Source organism: Rhinatrema bivittatum, chromosome 1 (genome assembly GCF_901001135.1).
Source record: "Rhinatrema bivittatum chromosome 1, aRhiBiv1.1, whole genome shotgun sequence".
NCBI classification, from domain to species: Eukaryota; Metazoa; Chordata; class Amphibia; order Gymnophiona; family Rhinatrematidae; genus Rhinatrema; species Rhinatrema bivittatum.
The window spans coordinates 118,625,286-118,647,334 of record NC_042615.1 but is presented as its reverse complement, the minus strand read 5'-3'; the positions used below and the strand labels follow the sequence as shown (position 1 = coordinate 118,647,334).

Sequence of the window (22,049 nt, the reverse complement as noted above, 5' to 3'; positions counted from 1 at the left end):
CAGAGCACAGCCACTGTGCATCAATCCTGCTCTAGAGGAACCATTTCTAGGAGTAAAACTAGAGCTCAGTTTCTATTCTTATTCAATTCTTGGACATCTTTGCAGAGACTGCCAACTAGGGATACCAATTAGTGCCAATATCCTTGTTTATTTTGTTTCTTATTCATGTGGACACCTGCCCATGGGGAACTGCACAGAGGCCATGTGCTTATTTCTCATAAGAAAGATCTCTAGGGTTTTTGGCAGGTCTACAGATGCAAGCTTTACTCTCTTGAAATCAAAATGCTACTTTTACATGATTGAGTGAAAAGATAATAAATTATTGAAATGGTTCAAAACATCATGCTGTCTTCTTGTAGCAAGAACCTCAGCATTCCTGTAAATGCCTCAAGTGTAGTCAATGTATTCATTCACTGGGCATGCAAACAAAGGTGCACAATCCATTGTTTTTCAAAGAAAGTAGCACTAGCACATGAGAATGAAAAGGAAGTATTTGAAGTAAAATCTGGATTTAAAATACAATAATGGTTAATATGTACATTTAAAATGGATCATTTAATACCTTTTCATCAAGACACTCAGCTCTTATTGAGAATTTGCATTTAAATAGTGTGTTACCACCCAAACAGGAATAGCTTTGAAAGATTCAGAGAGCTTTAATGATGTTATATATAAGTAGCTAATTAGATACAGTGGGGCCAAAATTCAAAAGAAAATGTCTATGTAAGTTAGCCGGATAAGATGAGATATTTAGCAGCATGGCTTCGCTGCTGAATACACCCCCCTCCCCTCCTCGTATTTGGCGCTGCTTAGTCTGATAAATTATATCTGGCTAAGTTAGACATGCTCTATGGCAGGTCTAATTTATCAGATTAACTTAACCAGAGAAGTTTGAATATTGCTACTTATCTGGCTAAATTTGCCGAATAAGTAGTGCAGCCCCGATCCGCGAACTACTGTAGACATCTTGCTAACTACTTAGACAGATACTGTAAGTGGCTTATCCACAGCTATGTGGCCACTGCTGAAGGTACCTGGATATTTAGCAGCTGGCATTTAGCCAGATAGTGTCACTACTTATCTGGCTAAATATCACTGTATATCGGCTTCAGTAAGATGATATCAATAAAAAAAAAAAAAAATTATGTCTATATGCAGTGATTTTTGACTATATGGATAGCAATATATTGAGCTATTATACTAAACCCTATGGCTGTGTCATAGAATTTCACAACTTAGCTGCAGAATTCAAGATGCACTGCTGAAAGGTCTAGCCTCTGTAGCAGCGTGAAAACGTGTGGTCATACCCTGAGGCAAAAAATGAATTCAAGATGGTGAGGCATTCAGGTTTACCTCAGACCTATACCAAATTTTGGACATATAATAATTTGAAAAAAAAATCTGATTGCTCTTTTGTTAACATTACAAACTTTTATTTAGTTTAATTTATTACATTTGTTTATGTTAGTGGTTCCCAAACTGCAGGTCATAACCACAATTAAAAGTCACAAAAAACAAAAGCTGCCACCCCCTGCCCTGCCCCCTCACCTGGATATCTATTGCACCCTCCCCCTCCAGATTTCCACTCCCATCTGTAAGCAGCAGCTGCAGTCAGTGCAGGGTCTGTGAGCTAGGACACACTCACAGACCCTGCCCCTCCTCCTGTGCAGGCTTCTAGTTAAACAGGAAACTCAGGAGGAGGCTCATGGACTATAAATACTGACACATAGGCTGCCACTGTTGCTTCCCTGCTTCAGGTGAATAGGGGAAGGAGCGAATGTAGTTGGATGAGGTCCATGAACAGGGAAGAAGGGCAAGTGGAAATCTGCTGGCACAGAGAGGGCGGTGTGACGATGTGTGTGTGAAATGGAGGACAACTGAGGGAAAGGTGAGGATGGAGACTGTAGGTCAGCTGAGGGGGAGAGAAGAGAGGTGTGCTGGGCAGTGGAGAGAAAGTGGTGTGAAAATCTGCTTTTTTGTTTTTTTTATTTGGGGGTTATGTGAATTTTCAAGTGTTAAAATGGCTTCATATTGGATAAAGATTTGGGAATTTCTGGTTTATATGTATCTAGGGTCCTTTGTTTTCAGTTTAAACCGATTTTCACCCTAGTTTTAGGCTGATTAAAAAGCTGCTCCAGAGCTGCAGATGCGTTGTTTCAAGAACTTCAACCACTGCTGGAAGTCAGCATGGGCAAAAGCACATAATATGTTTCAAGTCACACCTTCCACCAGTGAAAGCTCTCACCTTCCAGTGCCACCCATGCCATGAAAGCTCTCACCCTCCAGTGCCACCCATGCCATGTTTCACATCCCACCTTCTCACCACCCAAGCAGTCAAAATGCCTGCACTCTGGTACCATGAATGCATTAGAAGTAGGCCCTGTCCACCAGAAGTACTTCTAGACAGGGTCCCTGGCCCTATGAAAAAGCAGACATGCAGTGTTGCAGAGCACTGAGGGGGAGGGGGGGTTGGAGGGGAGAGAGGATATTCATGGTGAGGTGAGAGGAGAGAGAGGGGCTTGCTTAGAATGGGGTGGGGGTAGAGATGGACTTGCTGCTAGGTGTCCTGGCTTCTGTCCATCAAAATAAACTCTGATATTTATCTGGAAAAATAGTGAGTCTTTTTTTTTCAGCTGATTTTCTCCTGTTTTTGTTTGTCATAATAAACCCTGATAAATTCCCAGGAAAAGCAGAGCTGCTTACCTGTAACAGGTGTTCTCCAAGGACAGCAGGATGTTAGTCCCATACATGGGTGCCATGGTCAGATGGAGCTCCTATGCGGAAAACTTTGACTAGGCACTGAGCATGCCCTATACAAAACATCCACATGGGGTCTTCTCTTCAGTCTCATAATATAGAATTCCAAATAAAAAAAAAAATAGGAGAAACCCAACTCTGCGGGGTGGTGGGCAAGTTTTGTGAGGACCAACATCTGCTGTCCTCAGAGAACACCTGTTACAGGTAACCAACTCTGCTTTCTCCAAGGACAAGCAGGATGTTAGGCCTCACACATGGGTAAATCCCTAACTACAGGCTGCTCCACAACACAAAAAGTGGACCAACAGATACCTAAACCAGGTGCCAACAAGCACAACACCACCAGTGCTGTTGGTAACAGAGGAGGAGACAGCCTGAACCCAAACAACAGGTCCTAGGTTGGGACAGTTGGATTCTACACCTCAAACAGGCTCCGAAGGACAGACTGGCTGAACCCACTGGTGTGTCGGCCATCCCTATCCAGACAATTATGGGATGTGAATGTGTGGAGGGAACTCCACATTGCAGCCTTGCAGATCTCCTCCACAGGAACTGCTTGCAAGTGGGCCACTGACGCTGCCATGGCTGTCACAGAATGAGCCTTGATATGGCCCCCAAGATGCAGTCCCATCTGGGCATAACAGAAGGAGATGCAATCTGGTAGCCAATTGGATATTGTCTGGCAACAGCAACGCCCAACCTATTCTTATCCAAAGAAGCAAAAAATTGGGTGAACTGTCTATGGGCTTCTGTTCGCTCCAGATAGAAGGCTAAGGCTTGCTTGTAGTCCAAACTGTGCAGTGCTCATTTGCCTTGGTGCAAATGTGGTCTAGTAAAGAATATTGGCAAGTCGATTGACTTGTTAAGAAGAAAATCCATTACCACCTTAGGTAGGAACTTAAGAGTGTATACTCAAGACCACCCTGTCGTAATAAAATTTAGTATAAGGTGGATAAGTCACTAAGGCCTGGCGCTCGCTGACCCTGTGGGCTGAAGTGACCACAACCAAAAATATGACCTTCCAGTTCAGGTACTTCAGGTCACAGGTGCACAGTGGCTCAAAAGGAGCTTTCATTAGCTGAGCTAACAGCACTTTGAGATCCCAAGACACAGCGGGAGGCCTTAGGCTTCAACTGAAGCAGGCCCTCCATGAAACATACAACTATAGGCTGTTCAGAGAAGGGTACCATCTACACCATGATGGTATATGCCAGTTACCCTGAGATGAACTCTAACGGAGTTGGTTTTCAAGCAAGCCTCCGATAGGTGTACAAGGTAATCAAGCAGTTTTTGTGTGGGGCAGGGGAACGGACCTAGAGCCGTCTGCTCACACCACACAGAAAACCTCCTCCACTTCAGTCTATAGAACTTTCTAGTGGAAGGGTTTCTAGAAGTCCCCAAGAACCTAGACACATCTTCTGAAATATCAAGCGGTTGCAGAATTAACCACTCAACATCCAGGCTGTGAGCGACAGGGCCTGGGGGTTGGAATGCTCCAGCCTGCCCCGATCTTGCGTGATGAGATCTGGGGAAGTACACAGACTATCGGCTTCCGGATGGACAACTCCCGCAGGAGTGGAAACCAGACCTGTCTCGGCCAATGAGGGGCTATGAGGATCAAAGTCCTTCTGTCCTTGCGAAACGTCAAGAGAGTCTTTACCACTAAGGGAATTGGAGGATACGCATACAGAAGACACTTACCCCATTGATGGGCAAGGGTGTCCGAAGCTGGTTTGCCGTCTGACCTGTACATGGAGCAGAACCGAGGCACCTTCCTTTTGCAGGAGGACGTGAACAGATTTATGCCCTGTTTCCCCCAGAGGTGGAATATCCAATTCACTACCCCTTGGTCCAGGGACCACTTGTGGGGTCTGAAGGCTTGACTCAGCCTGTCCACCTCCATTGTTCTCCAACCTGGCCAGGTACATGGCCCTGAGCACCATCCCGTGGATTAGGGCCCACGACCAGATCTGGACCGCTTCCTGAAACAGGAGATTTGATCCCATGCTTCCCTGCTTGTTGACATACCATATGGCTACCTGGTTGTCTGTCTCGGTCAGAACAATCTTGTCGGTCAGCCGATCTCTGAAAGCCCATACCGCATACTTGATCGCTCTGAGCTCCAGAAATTGATTTGACAAGAATGTTTCTGAGCAGACTACAAGCCCTGGGTGCTGAGCCCATCTATATGAGCTCCCCACCCTAGGGTAGATGCATCCCTGGTTAGCACAATTTGTGTGAGGAGACTCTGAAAAGAAACAGACTGTTCCAGATTAGAAAGTATCTGCCACCAGGACAATGAGTCCATGAGAGACTGGGTGACGTGGATGCAATCCTGGAGGCTCTGGGTGGCCTGGCACCACTGTGATCTCAGGGTCCATGGGCTCTGCACATGTGTAAACGTGCCAAGGGAGTGACATGGATGGTTATGACCATATGACCCAACAGCCTCAACATGTGCCAGGCTGACACCTGCTGGCTCTGTTGAACATCTACCCAATGGTCACCAAGGCAACAGTCCTCTGATGAAGCAGAAAGGCCTTGGCCTGAGCCGTGTCTAGCAGGGCTCTTATGAAGTCCAATTGAGGTGACAGGCTGAGATAGAACTTTAGGTAGTTGAAAATGAACCTTAGTGAATCCAACACCAAATGGCCAAGCACATGGACCTGACAGCTCCTGCCTGAGATGTGCTCTTGACCGGCCAATTATCTAGATACTGGAAAACATGCACTCCTAGCCTGCAGAGGTGCGCCGCCACCATGGCCAGGCATTTTGTGAAGACCCGTGGGGCAGATGCAACACCCAGTACTGGATCGGAGATACTTCCTTTGACCAGGGAAGATCTCGATATGGGAGTATGTGTCCTTTAGGTTGAAGGAGCATAGCCAGTCCATTTTTGCAAAAGGGGTACCAAGGTGCCCAGGGAAACCATCCTGAACTTTTTTTTTTTTTTTAGAAACTTGTTCAAGACCCTTAGATCTAGGATGGGACGGAGACCTCCTGTTCTCTCTGGAATCAGGATGTACCTGGGGTAGAAGGCCTGGTGGTACAGGCTTGACCACTCTAGCCATTAAGAGGGAGGAGAGCTCAATTAGAAGTTCTTCCTGATGCACTATTGGCTCCCAATATGGTATCCCTGACAGACGGTGGACAGAACCCACTGTTCAAGGTTATACTGGGCCACTGGTTCACAAAGAACCGCAGCCTGCCCCTGAGCATAGGGTCCATCTCCCCGAGTATGGGGGCCTGGCTTACTCTCCCTGCGGCCCTGTCAAAACACCACATCGGTGGAGCTTCCTCCTCGGAGGAACTGGCAATACCACCAAATTGATAGGTGGAGGCATCCATGCCCCATTCAATACCGGTGCTGCCCCGGGAACTGGCGTCAGCTGGGTTGGTAACGCACTGATGAGCATGTTGAGCTTCTCCAGCAGAAGTAGAATAATGGGCAGCACTAGTTTCAGTACCTTCGGTGCCACAGGCCTGATGCCTTGCAGTGCCCAATGTACCACCAGTTGGACTCGATCCAGTTCTTCCTCAAACATTGTCGATGCCAACACCAGTTGGGATGAAGGAGGGCTGTCCAGATCTTCTTTGGATCCGTAAGGCAGATTGGCAACTGGCATCAGAACCAGTGAAGACCATTGCGTACCCCCGGTACCAATAGAGAATGGGATCTCCTCACCATGAGGTTGCTTTGGGGCATCACAGCAAAAGTCAGTGCCATCCCTGTGCGCGTTGCCGATGCTTCTTAGGCTTCCCTTGACACTTGGGCTGATCTTTCCCCAGTGCCAAGGCAGAAGACAATAAGCTTGGTGTCCTCTGTCCAAAGGATATCGACAACAGTCAGTCTCCAGTGCCCTTATCTGCCAACGGCATGGACTGAACCAACAGTCCCACCTATGTTGATGGAATAGTGTCCATCAGTGTGGCTTCAAGGTCCATCGATGCCAATGCTGCCATTGCCAATGGCTCGGATTTCCTCAACTGAAGAGCTGATCCATCTTGTCGAGTTGAAGCTGAGATTCCTTCGGGGTCATCTGGGTGCATAAGAGGCAAACCCAGATGTCATGCGATGCCCCCAGGCAGAGGATACATACTTCATGAGGATCAGTGATAGACATGGTCCTTAAGCACTGGAAGTATCGGCGAAAACCGGACGTGGCCATGACAGGGCAAAACAAAAGGTCTGCAAAGTCAAAAGCGATGGCGTCATGCGTCAAGGGCCAGAGGGCACCAAGGCACCTCTACCACAGGAGGAATTGACCACAAAAAGAAATTTCCCGAAACGCTGAAAACACTAACAGGCACTGAGCGGGACCCAGTGAAGGAATTGAGAAGAAAAAAACATGAAAAAATATAAAGAGACAAATTTTTCCACAAGGCTAAAAACAGCAAAAGTGAGCTCAATCACCTTGAGAGGCTTAAGATCCGCAGAAAAGAAGAGAGTGAAGAGGGACCCTACGTGGATGCGTGGTATAGGGTATGCTGGGCATGCTCAGTGTGCCTAGTCAAAGTTCTAGAAACTCTGACATAAGTTTTCCGCATTGGGGCTCCATTTGATGATGTCACCCATGTGTGAGAACTACTATCCTTCTTGTCCTCGGAGAAAACCCTGATAAATTCCCAGGAAAAATAAAGAACAATAAAAATCCAAAATGAAGGTGCCCATATATATCATAAGTACCTTATAAAAATAACATTTTTAACAAAGTTCGCAAGTGGCAAAAGTGCTTTGCGATGCTCAAAGTGTTTGGCTAAGTATGAGAGCTCTCTATCTTCTTCTGCCTGATTCAAACTCATATGTATTCCCTCACTTGTTAGCATTCAACTTATATGACTAGATCACAGATGGGAGAAAGCCTTTTGAAAATAAAGTACAAAGTGTTTCCAAAAAGAACTAAAGGTGAACTCGTCAAACTGCTAGATAACAGTTGGGAGCTGCAGCACAATCCTGTTAAGAAAAAAAAAATGGGGTCATGCCCTGAACCTGACTCCCCAACCTTCACTTGCCTGGTACAGCTGTCAACCTGACTCCTGCCTGGAAGCTCTGGGCCCGTGATCTGGGTGATGTGAGTAAAAGAAATGTACAGTACCATACAGCACTCAAAGCATAGGTATTGACTTCAGATCTCAAATATTAACACCTTTTCTTAAACATAAAACACACAACAACAAACATACCCTAAAAGTGTGTGTGGTATTAGGTCTTGAAAACTGATCCACAAAGACTATTCTTTCTTTAAGTGGCCGTCGTCCTGTGGTGTCTGGTACTGCACTCGACACTCGGCTGTGGGGGTATCTTCCTCTATGCTAAAAGAAAGGGAGGGAGGAGAAAACTTTGACAATATAATTAATGCAATTTTGTTTTAAAAACACTTTTTTTAAATTGAATTTTCATTATATATGTTCAGAAAACTTTTCATAACTACAGCAATTCTCCCAAAGTAGGAAATGAAAAATCTCTTATAACAGATTCCCCTAAAAATCCTGTCAGCCTGGATAAACACAAGATTTGCTTAATTCTAGCATGTTTTATCTTTCCTTGATTTCTTCAATATGAGACAATCTTCCTGTGCTTTGCTAGACCCGTATCTATCATGTTGTTAAACGAGATTGCCATAGTCTTTGTTAAAATATTTCTTATTGATAAAGAGGCTGGTAGCACCTATAATGGCTACATCTCTGAACATTTTCATGTTGATGTTCTCTTAAAATATTAAATTATGGCCTTTTCAGAAGTTATTACTTAACAGCTGGCCACTGAAGGCACAATACTACAAGCCAAAACTGGCACATCTGTGAAATGGCAAATTGTCTCAGCCGCATGACACTCTATAACCAGCCTTTCAAACTTTAATTCCAGTTACATTTGAACTATTATTGTACATGCCAAAAAAGGGCTTAAAATTGCCTAACTTTTGGAAAGGGGTATATTAGATTGAACTGCTTGTTCATGTCTAAATTTCAGTTTAATAATGCACTTTAGCACATAAACACTGTAGCTTGGAAGTCAACATAGTGGTACACTAGTTAGGGCTTTTATCAGTTTTAAAAAAGAAAAGCTATGCAAGAAATACAAATACAATTGAATACCTTTAATTTGGATTACATTGAATTACTGGTTTAATCTAACCTTTAAATTCTATATTAAATCAATAATAGAGGAAGAGAGGCTCCTAGTCACATAAGGGTACCTTCTGAGTTTTGCATATGGCAGAAATGCTCTACCTAAGTCAGTAAAAATGCAGTGACTGCATAATCAGAGAATGCATCAGACTAGTGATCCAGCCATTCAGCTCCTGAGTGGACAGCTGCTTCCCCATTTTTGCTGGCCAGTTTCCTCCACTGCGTCTTCTCCACTTATAAGGCAGAGCCCTCCTCACGGAGCTAATCCCAAAGAGTTTGCAATCTAATGGGGTAATTTTCAAAAGGATTTGCACGCACATGTGCACTTTGAGCACATAAATAGGCTTTTGAAAATAGCTATGCTAGTGTGTTACATTGAAAATTACCTCCAAAGTGGATACCTGTGGAAAAAGGAGGAAAAATGCCTTGCCCAAAGTCACAAGGAGTGTCGATGATGGAAATGGGATCTGAACCCTGTTCTAACCACTAAGCTACTCCTTTTGACACATTTTAAAGGTAATTTTTAAAGAGTTATGTGGGAGTTGTGTATGTAAAATTAGCATGTAGTTGTATATATCCCAGAATTAAATACAGAGGCAGGTATTTTATAAAATAGGCATTTACTCTGCTTCTGAAAATACTTACTTGCAAGTTGTGATGATTCACTGAGTTTGCTTTAGTCCCTGCACTTCAAAAAAAATAGGAAATCTCTAGATTTCCTTCATTTAGAGTCTTTAGAAACAGTATGCTACTAAGATGGGGTCCAGGCAGAACTACAACTCCCAGAAGTCCTGGGAGTGAGTTGCTAGGATGATTTGAGTAGGCAGGAGTGACGCATAGAGTGTGGTCACCCATGCCTGTGTAATAGGCTAGCACCTGGATAAAAGTAGAGCTCTGCCAGTAAAGTGGGACACAAACAGCACAGTAGTAGGAGGAGACACACAGAAATTGAATCCTCAGGGTCAGAAAGACTGCTCAGACCAAGAGTTTGAAGAGATGGAGGAAGATTCAGAGGACCCAGATCCAGAAGCAGGATTTAACAAGCACCTCACAAGATTAGGTGAAGTTTTTCATTTTGAGAGAGAAAGCTGGTATCTTTAAGATATAGGATTATTTTTATTTTTTCTTGTAAGGAATAACTAAAGGAAAAGGCTTCCTAGAAGTGCTGTGGGGAACCAAATGGTGCTAAACACCTGAGAATACAGTGTAACCATACGGAGCCCTGCTCTTCAAATGTTTTTTGGGGTTTTTTTATCAGACAGCTAGAGCTGAAGTAAACGGCTAAGAGGCAGGACCTGTTGCCACTTAAGTGAGAAATAAAACAAACTGTATGGATAAGAACTCAAATGATATCAAATGAAAGCTGGGACAGAGAGAAGCCCAGCAGGAGTGAAACATTGCAGCCAATGTAATAAAACCTAGATTTTAGCATGGGTTTTATTTTATGTGCACGCTAAAATTGGTGGTCCCCATGGGGTGCAGCAAGGTAATGATATGCAAACAGACCACGCATAAAAAAAGTATGCTAAACTGAAAAGGCGTGCTTTTACCCTTACGTTTTACCCTTAGCTCCCCGAAGTGGTCAGGCCAGCCATGTGAGCTGGTCTGGCAAGTCCTCCTCCCTCCCCAACACATAAACCTGCTTGCACCTCTGGCCAACATGGTATTATAACACAAAGGGTAATCTTTAAAATACCACTCTCTATATCACTGTCATAAACACAACCACAAATTTAGAGAGACAACAATTTATCCTTTATAATATTTCTTGAAAATATCCACATATATACCTACATAGACATTAAAAACTAAGCTAGCTCACTCACACATTCGTACAGCCAATTTAAAATAACAAATGTTCGTTTGAGATGTTAAATTGAAATTAACATGTCTTATTATTATAATAGAGACACTTATTAAGCTGAAAACTGAATATTCAACAGTACAAAATTTAAACCTTCTAAAATGTCAGATCACATTTATGACTACATATCACTTTCTTTAATTTCATATATCATTGTAATTTATTACTGTGATATGTTCATTGATCATTGCAATATATCTGATGTATCCGCATTCATTTAGTCAAGATCATGTACTCGATATGTCCGACAAAAGATATCTTCGTTTCACCCCTATTGTTGGGGGCTTTCAAATCAATGCACTTCTATATGGAGCCGCCAACCTGCATACTCAAACAAACATGATTGTATCGTCGGAAGTGACGAAACACGCCGTCACCCAGGTTGGCGGCTCCATATAGAAGTGCATTGATTTGAAAGTAAAGGTGTATAACACTCACTGAGGGGAATGCCGTACAATATGGACTCTGGATTGTAGTTTCACGTTTGAATATAATCCAAAACTTGAAAATATAAGTCCCTGAGGAAGCCCCCAACAATAGGGGGGAAACGAAGATATCTTTTGTCGGACATATCGAGTACATGATCTTGACTAAATGAATGAGGATACATCAGATATATTGCAATGATCAATGAACATATTACAGTAATAAATTACAATGATATATGAAATTAAAGAAAGTGATATGTAGTCATAATTGTGATCTGACATTTTAGAAGGTTTAAATTCTGTACTGTTGAATATTCAGTTTTCAGCTTAAGTGTCTCTATTATAATAATAAGACATGTTAATTTCAATTTAACATCTCAAACGAACATTTGTTATTTTAAATTGGCTGTATGAATGTGTGAGTAAGCTAGCTTAGTTTTTAATGTCTATGAAGGTATATATGTGGATATTTTCAAGAAATATTATATAGGTTAAATTGTTGTCTCTCTAAATTTGTGGTTGCACCTCTGGCCAGGCACTCCAGGTCCCAGGTCTTTCAACCCTCCTTCCCTCCCTCTTATGTTAGTCCAGTGGTAGTCATCCTCCACCTACCCCATTATGCTTTCCCAGGAAAAAAATAAAGCATTCCCCCTCCCCTCCCAGGAACCCCCCTTTGCCAGAGACGGCCCTTCCCAGCAGTGCTTACTCCCTCACTGATCTCCAATTGGTCCTTTCACTGACAATCCTCTTTCAACAAATCTAAAAGGAAAGCCTCTGAAAGGGGATTGGTCCTTTCGCTGACATGTGACAGCGGAGAAACCAATCGACAGACAGTGAAGGAGTGAATAAATTAATATCAAGTGCCTGGTACTAGGGTCTGAGTGCCTGGTACTAGAGCCAGAGTGCCTGGCCAGAGTTGGGAGCAGTTTTAATGCAATGGGAAGTTTAAAGCTTGCCTCTGAGCAGGCGTTGAATTTCCCATGGTGGTAGGGGAAGCACTAGGCAGTCTCCTGCTTAGCGCACCTCCTTGCATAGCTATTACCCTGCAATTTCCATGCACCCAGGCTAAGCTTGTGGCGGGTGTTTTAGTGCAGTTTTTTCCAGCACTAAAGCCCTTTTTACACGTCAGGGCTACATTTGGTGTCGAAAAATCCATGCTAACACACGAGTAAAAACCCATGGTTGGCTTATTACATTGGTCCCACTGTTTGTTATAGCTGTCTGGGGAGCTGACTGCCTAAGAGTAAAGGACTGCAAGAGATACTGAGAGACTGCAGTCAGCACTAATTGAATACACTGGTCTACATCAATTTTGCTGACTACAAGATAACATGTGATCTTTATGTATTTTAGTGTGCTGAATCCAAAAATCACATCCGTTTCCTCCAGTCACGTCCGGTTTTTCCGCAAAAAGCTGTCTATTCATAAACTCTTATAGCAATAATGTAACTGTTGGGTTTGTGGCATATTGTGGACTCTTAGTCAAAGTGACGATAACTCCTACCACGGGGAGGGGCCCCATGGGGAACTGCAATGATAGGCTAGATTCTAGTAAGCAGACATCGAGGAAAGAAAGCTTTATTGTACTGCTGATGTAAGTTGAATCTTGCTTCAAGGAAGGGATAGTACTGTAGGCCAGCGATAACACAGTAAGCTCAGACAGTCTCTATAGAAGATGGTGTCACCCAGATGTAGCAAGGTTGGGTAGTGTTCCGCAGCACGGGATAAGCCGAACTTGAAGGGTGGAATAAGGGTGGAGCTGGAGCATAGCGATACTCACAGATTGGCAGTGCTGGTAACTTCCTTGGTAGAAGAATGGAGAAAGGGACCCGAGGTCCGAGATGCAGGATACCCTGAGGAGGATAGGCCCTCGAAAAGCAAGTTCCTAAGAGCACCGAAGGATCCTGGAAGAAAGTAGAGAGGACCCCCCAAGCAGCAGGTGTCCCAGGTTAGGTATTTGAACCCCGAAGGGCAGATAGAAGCGAGAGGCCCCCGAGGAGCGGGTACCCAGAGCTTCCGATGGAGCGAGTTACTCGGAGGGTAGAGAGGAATCCAAGCGAACAGCTTAGAAGCGGTCAGAGTAGCAAAACCGAGGTCCTTGCTAACTCGTTGGGCTATAGCGGAGGGGAGGTTTAAATACCTGGAGGTACTGACGCATGCGATGGGGACGCCCCCGAGGTTCCCACCATGACGTATTCAAAAGCGTAGTTGGCGTGCGCGCGCCTAGGAGGCCTCAGGAAGAAGCATGGCGGATGGGGGCAGAAAACATTTTTTCAAATATAGACCAGAGATATCAGCCATTTTTGGTTAATCCTGGAGAATGGGACTGTTACAGCTGGTTGGGAAACAACAACTTGTGTTGTTGAGCACTGCAAACTATATTATGATTGCTATCTTGAGAACTTTGCTCCTGTCTCTCTGTGAGATGTGATATGGCTCTGCTGAAGTGAAAAGGTGCTTATGTGCTTATGTGCAAAACTCCTAACAATAAAAAGCAACTTTCATTGAAAGCCTTGCAGTACTTTACTTTCCAAAAGGGAAAAATGAACAAATGACTGTGCAAGCAGAGAGACTGAGATCATGCAGCTTCTGGGTCTTGGAAGCAGGAGCTGAAGCCAGCTGAACAAAATTGGGATTGCGAATTTAAGGAGATTGAAGTTACTACTGAGGAAATACCAGCCAGGCTGAATGTCTCTGACTTATATTCACAGTAAAGAGAGTTAAAGTGACATTTGAAGCCTGAAACTAGGTTGCTAATACAGCATCTCTATAATTCCTACATAGGTTGAAATGAGACAAAAATGCTTAGTCTCTGTAGGCATGACTGTATACTAAGGGTCAGTTCTGCTGGCTAATCCTGAAAAAGGAAGAGGGCAGAGAATTCTTTTCTTGAGGACATTTGAAGTGACTTCAGGGTCAGCCTTGAGCATTGCCAGTCCATGATTTAGGGTGGAGTCATGAACAGTGTGTCCTAAGTAAGGCATCCCTGATTCAACATTATTGTTTTTCTTTTAGTAAATGCTTAACTACTCGTCCATGCTGACACAGGGCCAGCCTTCTCTCAAGGATTACCCTGCAGGTCAAGTCTCATAAAACCCAAACATACACCCTGAGGCCCCTGCCTCGTCACACGCGTGTACTTGGAATCACTAGTTCACAGATACCTTTATCAGTTCACCCAGGCCCTCCAACACCAAACCTACAGGCAAGACAAGTGCAATTTCAAATGCACGAGTCGGTCAGCAGGTCTTTCGGGACTGTGCGCACATAGATCATTTACAAAATAGGAACTTGTGCGCGTCCTTCTGACCCCTACCCTAGAATGCCTCTAAACCGCCCATCTTGTCCCCTGTTATTGTTTACACATGACACTGCATGTATGCACATACTGTCGAGATTTGTAAAATAGGTTATTACACGCGCATTGTTATAATTATTACACACACAAAATATATGTGTGTAATTTTATGGGTAGAGAAAGTATGTATGTTCCTGCATTACAAATATACATGTTGTATCAAAACATACGCGTGCACTGACGGGATAGAAATACCCAGTATTTTATAAACAGTGCTACTCCCGCCACATGGTTTATAAAATACTAGCATAAATCACCATGCCCACTTACGCACGCAAATGGTGGACTGCGAACAGTTGTGAAAGTTGGGCTCTTGCTGCTTTTCTTCCATTGTGCTTACTCTGGCCTACTTTCAATGAGCACCTGGAATGGGGGAAGGGAGAAGCCATAATTAGGGGCAGAATTCTTCCTGAAAATGACCACATGTGCAAAAGGTAAGGGTTTCTGAATAAGAAGTACCATAGTCAAGTGAGAAACTCGTGTTCTTTCTCAGGATTTAAAAGTATAATGCATTCCCGGAATTGTAATGCAATCCTTTTTACTACAGTTCTTACTCCCCTTGCTTGGCAAACATCTCACTTTTGAAGCACTAAACAGAAATGCTGACACTGGGAGAGAGAGAGAGAGAAAAAGAGAGAGAGAGAGACTAGCTAAAAGGCCCTTCTAGTTGGTATTTATAACTCTATATGAGGCCTAACTAGTTACTCGAGGTGAGGTTTAGGTATTAGTGTAGGGGTTAGGGGCCACTTTGACATTCAAAGTGAGACGTACGAACAGAACAGTGCTCTCTTGTGAAGATTTGATGACCCTCGGAGTGAGGAAACTCACTCAAAGATGAGATTTGTGCAATGTTCTCGCAACCTAGCTTGATGGACTCTCTACCTGGGTAACATCAAGCTAGGTTGAGAGAACATTGTACAAATCTCATCTTTGTGTGAGTTTCCTCACTCCAAAGGACATCAAATCTTCACAGGAGTGCACTGTTCTGTTCATACGTCTCACTCTGAATGTCAAAGTGGCTCCTAACCCCTACACTACTACCTAAACCTCACCTCGAGTAACTAGGTGGGCCTCATATAGAGTATAAATACCTACCTAGTATGAGGGCATTATCGCTAGGTGCTCTCTCTCTCTCTCACTCCCCCAGTGGTTGTAAATAGGAATTACAACAATTGTGGCACTTACCACAAAGCATGAAAAGTTATTGCACTCTGCAGTAATACCTATGCAAAGCGCTAAGATAGCACAGTTTGTGATAAATAAGCTATTATCATAAAACATGCCCCTCTTCCTATCACATGCAATAGTTTGATGAATCTAGCCCTTAGTTGGAAAAAATCTGGTGTTTAAATATGTCCCCCCACTGACTGGCCAAGTTTTATCTGATGTCATTATCTGGCCCAAACTTAGCCAAATTAAAAAAAAATAAAAAAGAGATGGGCCAGGGGCTTTCCAGGATGCAGCAAAGTTATCTGGCTAACTTATCTGATATTTGGTGGTATCTGCCTCAGAACAGTCCTAAAGTTAGCCAGCCATTTGTGGTCAAATAACTTGCTACTTATGGCTGACTACTTACATGAGAAGATTCACAAAATTAGTTTTGAGTTCTCAACCAGATCACTTCTATCTTCCTCTTCCCCACTTCTTCCCTACCCTTCCCTTCCCTGGCCGCCACTACTCTCTCTGCTTTTTCTGAATTCAACAGTGGAAGAAACTGCCCATCTCTCCTCCTCCAAACTTAACTTGATTCTCAAACCCCATTCCTACCAGTTCCTCAGCTTTAATTCAACTGCAGTTATCCCTTCTATCTGTTACATCCTCAATCTATCACTTTACACTGCTATTCTTCTTGCTGCCTTCAAACATGCTGTGATCACACTACTCCTCAAAAAAATCCTCCCTGGACCCCATCTAACTTGACAACCATCGCCCTATCTCCCACCTCCCTTTTGCTACCAAACTACTTGAGCATGCTGTTCACTGCCGCTGTCTTGAATTTCCTTCATCTCAAGTCATTCTAGATCCTCTTCAGTCTGGTTTTTTCCCTCTACATTCCACAGAAACAGCCTTTGCCAAAGTCTCCATTGACCTGTTTATGGCTAAATCCATAGGCCATTGCTCTCTCTCCTTATCCTCCTTGACTTATCTGCTGCTTTTGATACTGCTGATCACCATCTACTTCTTCATATTCTGTCCTCACTTGGATTTCGGGACTCTGTCCAGTCTTGGTTCTCTTCTTACATAGAAACATAGAAATGACGGCAGAAGACGACCAAACGGCCCATCCAGTCTGCCCAGCAAGCCTCACACATTTTTTCTCTCATACTTATCTGTTTCTCTTAGCTCTTGGTTCTATTTCCCTTCCACCCCCCCCCCCCCCCCCCAATTAATGTAGAGAGCAGTGATGGAGCTGCATCCAAGTGAAATATCTAGCTAGATTAGTTAGGGGTAGTAGGGGTAGTAACCGCCGCAATAAGCAAGCTACACCCGTGCTTATTTGTTTTACCCAGACTATGTTATACAGCCCTTATTGGTTGTTTTTCTTCTCCCCTGCCGTTGAAGCAGGGAGCTATGCTGGATATGCGTGATGTATCAGTCTATCTCCCATGCCGTTGAAGCAGAGAGCCATGCTGGATATGCATTGAAAGTGAAGTATCAGGCACATTTGGTTTGGGGTAGTAACCGCCGTAACAAGCCAGCTACTCCCCGCTTTGTGAGTGCGAACCCTTTTTTCTTCTCCCCTGCCGTTGAAGCAGAGAGCTCTGCTGGATGTGTGAAGTATCAGTTTTTCTTCTGCCCTGCCGTTGAAGCAGAGAACTATGCTGGAAATGCGTGATGTATCAGTCTTTCTCCCATGCCGTTGAAGCAGAGAGCCATGCTGGATATGCATCGAAAGTGAAGTATCAGGCACATTTGGTTTGGGGTAGTAACCGCCGTAACAAGCCAGCTACTCCCCGCTTTGTGAGTGCGAACCCTTTTTTCTTCTCCCCTGCCGTTGAAGCAGAGAGCTCTGTTGGATGTGTAAAGTATCAGTTTTTCTTCTGCCCTGCCGTTGAAGCAGAGAACTATGCTGGATATGCATTGAAAGTGAAGTATCAGGCTTATTTGGTTTGGGGTAGTAACCGCCGTAACAAGCCAGCTACTCCCCTCTTTGTGAGTGCAAATCCTTTTTTTCCATATTTCCTCTTGCTGTTGAAGCTTAGAGTGATGTTGGAGTCACAGTAACCATGTGTATGTTTATTGAATAAGGGTATTGTCTCCAGGCAGTAGCCATCATTCTGGCGAGTCCCCCACTCTTCATTGGCAGCCTCTTGAATTTATGGATCCACAGTGTTTATCCCACGCCCCTTTGAAGTCCTTCACAGTTCTGGTCTTCACCACTTCCTCCGGAAGGGCATTCCAGGCATCCACCACCCTCTCCGTGAAGAAATACTTCCTGACGTTGGTTCTGAATCTTCCTCCCTGGAGCTTCAAATCGTGACCCCTAGTTCTGCTGATTTTTTTCCTACGGAAAAGGTTTGTTGTTGTCTTTGGATCATTAAAACCTTTCAAGTATCTGAAAGTCTGTATCATATCACCTCTGCTCCTCCTTTCCTCCAGGGTGTACATATTTAGATTCTTCAATCTCTCCTCTTCACATTTTAGTGTTTCCTCTGGAAGATTCTCCTCTACTGCCAACCCACTATCAATTGGTCTGCCTCAGGGTTCTGTTGTGGGCCTTCTTCTCTTATCTCTGTGAACTAATTCACTTGGTGTTCTGATTTCCTCTGATGAATTTCAATAGCATCTTTGTCATGATTATACCCAGAGTTACCTCTTTACAACAGAAATTTCCTCAGGAATTCAGTCCCAAATTTCAGCCTGCTTGTTTGACATTGCTGCCTAGATGTCCCACTGCCACCTTAAACTCAACTTGGTCAAAGCAGAGCTCCTCCTCTTTCTCCCTAAGTTCACTTCCCCTCTTTTCAGCCTGTAACCTTGGCATCATCTTCGACTACTGTACACAGGTCCAAAATACTGTTAAAATGTGCCCTTTCTTTCTATATATTACCTCAAAAATCCATCCCATCTTTTTTGAACACACTACCAAAATTCTTACCCACTCTCATCACCTCCTGCTTAGACTACTGCAACCTGCTCCTCACAGGTCTACCAATGAGCCATTTCTTTCCAGTACAATCTATCCAAAATTCAGCTGCATGACTTATCTTTTGCCAAAGTCACTATACCCATATAACCCCTTTCCTCAAGCCATTGCATTGGCTCTCTATCCTTCCCACATACAGTTCAAATTCATCTTACTCATCTACAAGAGCCTGCACTCTGTAGCTCCTCACTATCTCTCCTCTCTTATCTCTCTCTTTATATTGCTCCTTGTGCATTCTATTCATCTGGCAAGTCATGCCTATCTATGCCTTTCTCCTCTACAGCCAATTTCTGACTCCATGCTTTCCCTCTGGCTGCACCATATGCTTACACTAGACCTTTTGAGCTGGTGCGTCATTGCTCCCTCTCTTGCCTTATTTAGATCCCATCTAAAACTCACATTTTTGAGGCTGCTTTTAAATCCTAAATCCTGATTGTCCTGTTTACAGCCTCATTAATTTTCAACCATTATCTTAATAAATTAAATTCCCCTAGGCCCTGTATGTTTGTCTTGATTAGATTGTAAGCTCTACTAAGAAGGGATTATCTCTTATATATTTTTGTACCGCACTGGTACATCGAGTCGCCCTACAGAAATGTTAAGTAATAGTAGTAGTAGTAGAAGCAAAAGGAAACAACACCCCCCCCCCCTCACAACTTTGGGGTCTTCAGGCTTGATTCCCCAGACTCCCATCCGAGAAAACACTTTTTAAAAAAGTATGAGTAGTGCCCGATCCTCCCACCTCCTGCAACCCTCCAAATTAAAATAAAGAAATGCAGCTAGAGCTTAGTGCTCCAAGGCCGACCCCTGCTTCCCTGGATTTATGCTGAAAATCACATTCCCCTCCTGCCCCCCCCCCCTCCTCATTCACCCACAGCCTCAAGTCCAGCTGGGCACATGTCAGTCAGAGCAATGCTAGAAGCATATGATAATACATTAACAAGAGACTCCCAGTAATCCCCTCTAGGATATCACTGGTTCTCATTTAAATGCTTGATCAGGAACTCCCCTCTAGGATATCACTGGTTCTCATTTAAATGCTTGATCAGGAACTCCCCTCTAGGATATCACTGGTTCTCATTTAAATGCTTGATCAGGAACTCCCCTCTAGGATATCACTGGTTCTCATTTAAATGCTTGATCAGGAACTCCCCTCTAGGATATCACTGGTTCTCATTTAAATGCTTGATCAGGAACTCCCCTCTAGGATATCACTGGTTCTCATTTAAATGCTTGATCAGGAACTCCCCTCTAGGATATCACTGGTTCTCATTTAAATGCTTGATCAGGAACTCCCCTCTAGGATATCACTGGTTCTCATTTAAATGCTTGATCAGGAACTCCCCTCTAGGATATCACTGGTTCTCATTTAAATGCTTGATCAGGAACTCCCCTCTAGGATATCACTGGTTCTCATTTAAATGCTTGATCAGGAACTCCCCTCTAGGATATCACTGGTTCTCATTTAAATGCTTGATCAGGAACTCCCCTCTAGGATATCACTGGTTCTCATTTAAATGCTTGATCAGGAACTCCCCTCTAGGATATCACTGGTTCTCATTTAAATGCTTGATCAGGAACTCCCCTCTAGGATATCACTGGTTCTCATTTAAATGCTTGACCAGGAACTCCCCTCTAGGATATCACTGGTTCTCATTTAAATGCTTGACCAGGAACTCCCCTCTAGGATATCACTGGTTCTCATTTAAATGCTTGATCAGGAACTCCCCTCTAGGATATCACTGGTTCTCATTTAAATGCTTGATCAGGAACTCCCCTCTAGGATATCACTGGTTCTCATTTAAATGCTTGATCAGGAACTCCCCTCTAGGATATCACTGGTTCTCATTTAAATGCTTGATCAGGAACTCCCCTCTAGGATATCACTGGTTCTCATTTAAATGCTTGATCAGGAACTCCCCTCTAGGATATCACTGGTTCTCATTTAAATGCTTGATCAGGAACTCCCCTCTAGGATATCACTGGTTCTCATTTAAATGCTTGACCAGGAACTTCATATTTTTCAGGCTCCATCTCAGAAGCGTTTACGTGTTTGTTTCTCTGCACTGCATTTAAATGTGGTGTTTTTCCACCCTTTTTCAGTATCACTAAGATGTCTTTGGCTTTAAATCTACATGTATCCAACATGTTCTTATTGTACTACATACTTCCTTTTTTTTGGATGGCACAGATATTTTTGATTCCAAAATTCACACCATCAGCAGAGTTATTTGCTCACGTTGCTCACCGCCTGTTTTATGAACTATGTCAGGAGTTTTACATCTGCATCTTTTTCATGTCTTTGCTCCCTCCTTACTTCATTATTAAGGTGGAGGCCTCAGATTCATCTAAGTTCTTCTTGCATTACAACTCCAAGGCCCAGTCACCTCATTCATATTTACCCCATGTAAAACCTCTCGGACCCAGTCTTCACACAGGTGGTGCTCTCCTCTTAAGCTTCAAGCATCTGTACTCTTCTCTACTGGGTGCTATTATTTAGATTGAGCTTTGACGAGACACATCCTCTATGAGCATGTTTTGTCCTCTGGAGTTCAGCTTTATACTTTCAGACATTTTCAGGAAGGGTTTTTCTTTTCTCTGTTTCACCAGTGAAATCCTAAACAATCCTCAACTCTGTTTTCAGGAAAGTTCCTCCTTGAGCATCATAGGTGTCAGACTGGGGTGGACCACAGGGGCCCATGGCCTAACCAAAATCGAGCTCTTCCCGCAGAATCGCTGCAGGAGATCTGGGGCCAGGTGGAACGCATGGCAGCTGTTCAGTGGCAGGGGGAGGAGGGGAGTAGCGGCACATCGACCACATCTTCCACCTCTGCAGCCCATGGCTCGACTGCTGCTTTGTTTGTCTCACATAGATCTCTGTATAATCATACAGTTCAAAGCAGCAGTCGGGCCACGTGGCAGAAGAGGAGTAAGTGGCATGATGCACCAGTGCTCTCCTCCTCCTGCCACAGGTCAGCATGAGGGAGAGGGGAATGGTAGGAAGAGAACAAAAGGGGTGTTAGGGCAGAAGACGATGGAGGAGGGGAGAGAGAGTGGGTGTGGAAGCACAGAAAGACTAATGGGAGCAGGGAGACAGAGGAAGGGGGGCAGAGCTTGGTTTGCTTACCCCTCCCCCACCAGCCAAAACGGAATTCTGCTACCCTTGTTGTGCACTGCTCGTCATTTATACCATTTACTTATAAGCTTAGTAGAATGCATTTCTGCCCTTTCTAGCTTCTGGTTTTCTTTGAGCTTCATGTAAGTCTATAGAACTATTTTTCTTGAATTTACAGTCTGTGATGTTTAATGTTTCCTCGACATACAAATAACATTCTTGCCTGCGGCCGATTTTATTTCAAGGCACTT

General features: G+C 43.8%; 1 protein-coding gene across 5 annotated transcripts in view; it reads right to left on the bottom strand.

Annotated features, from left to right (window-relative positions):
- FAM149A (family with sequence similarity 149 member A) overlaps window positions 1–22,049 on the bottom strand; it is a 261,077-nt gene that overhangs the window by 20,919 nt on the left and 218,109 nt on the right. For 4 of the 5 annotated variants that reach the window (XM_029586942.1, XM_029586943.1, XM_029586940.1 and 1 more), the window contains exon 12: window positions 7,942–8,070. In XM_029586942.1, coding sequence (XP_029442802.1) covers window positions 7,942–8,070 — 129 coding nt within the window. Of the gene's footprint in view, window positions 1–7,941; window positions 8,071–14,806; window positions 14,900–22,049 lie in introns of those variants that run through there. The other variant, XR_003854328.1, reaches the window with a different exon arrangement.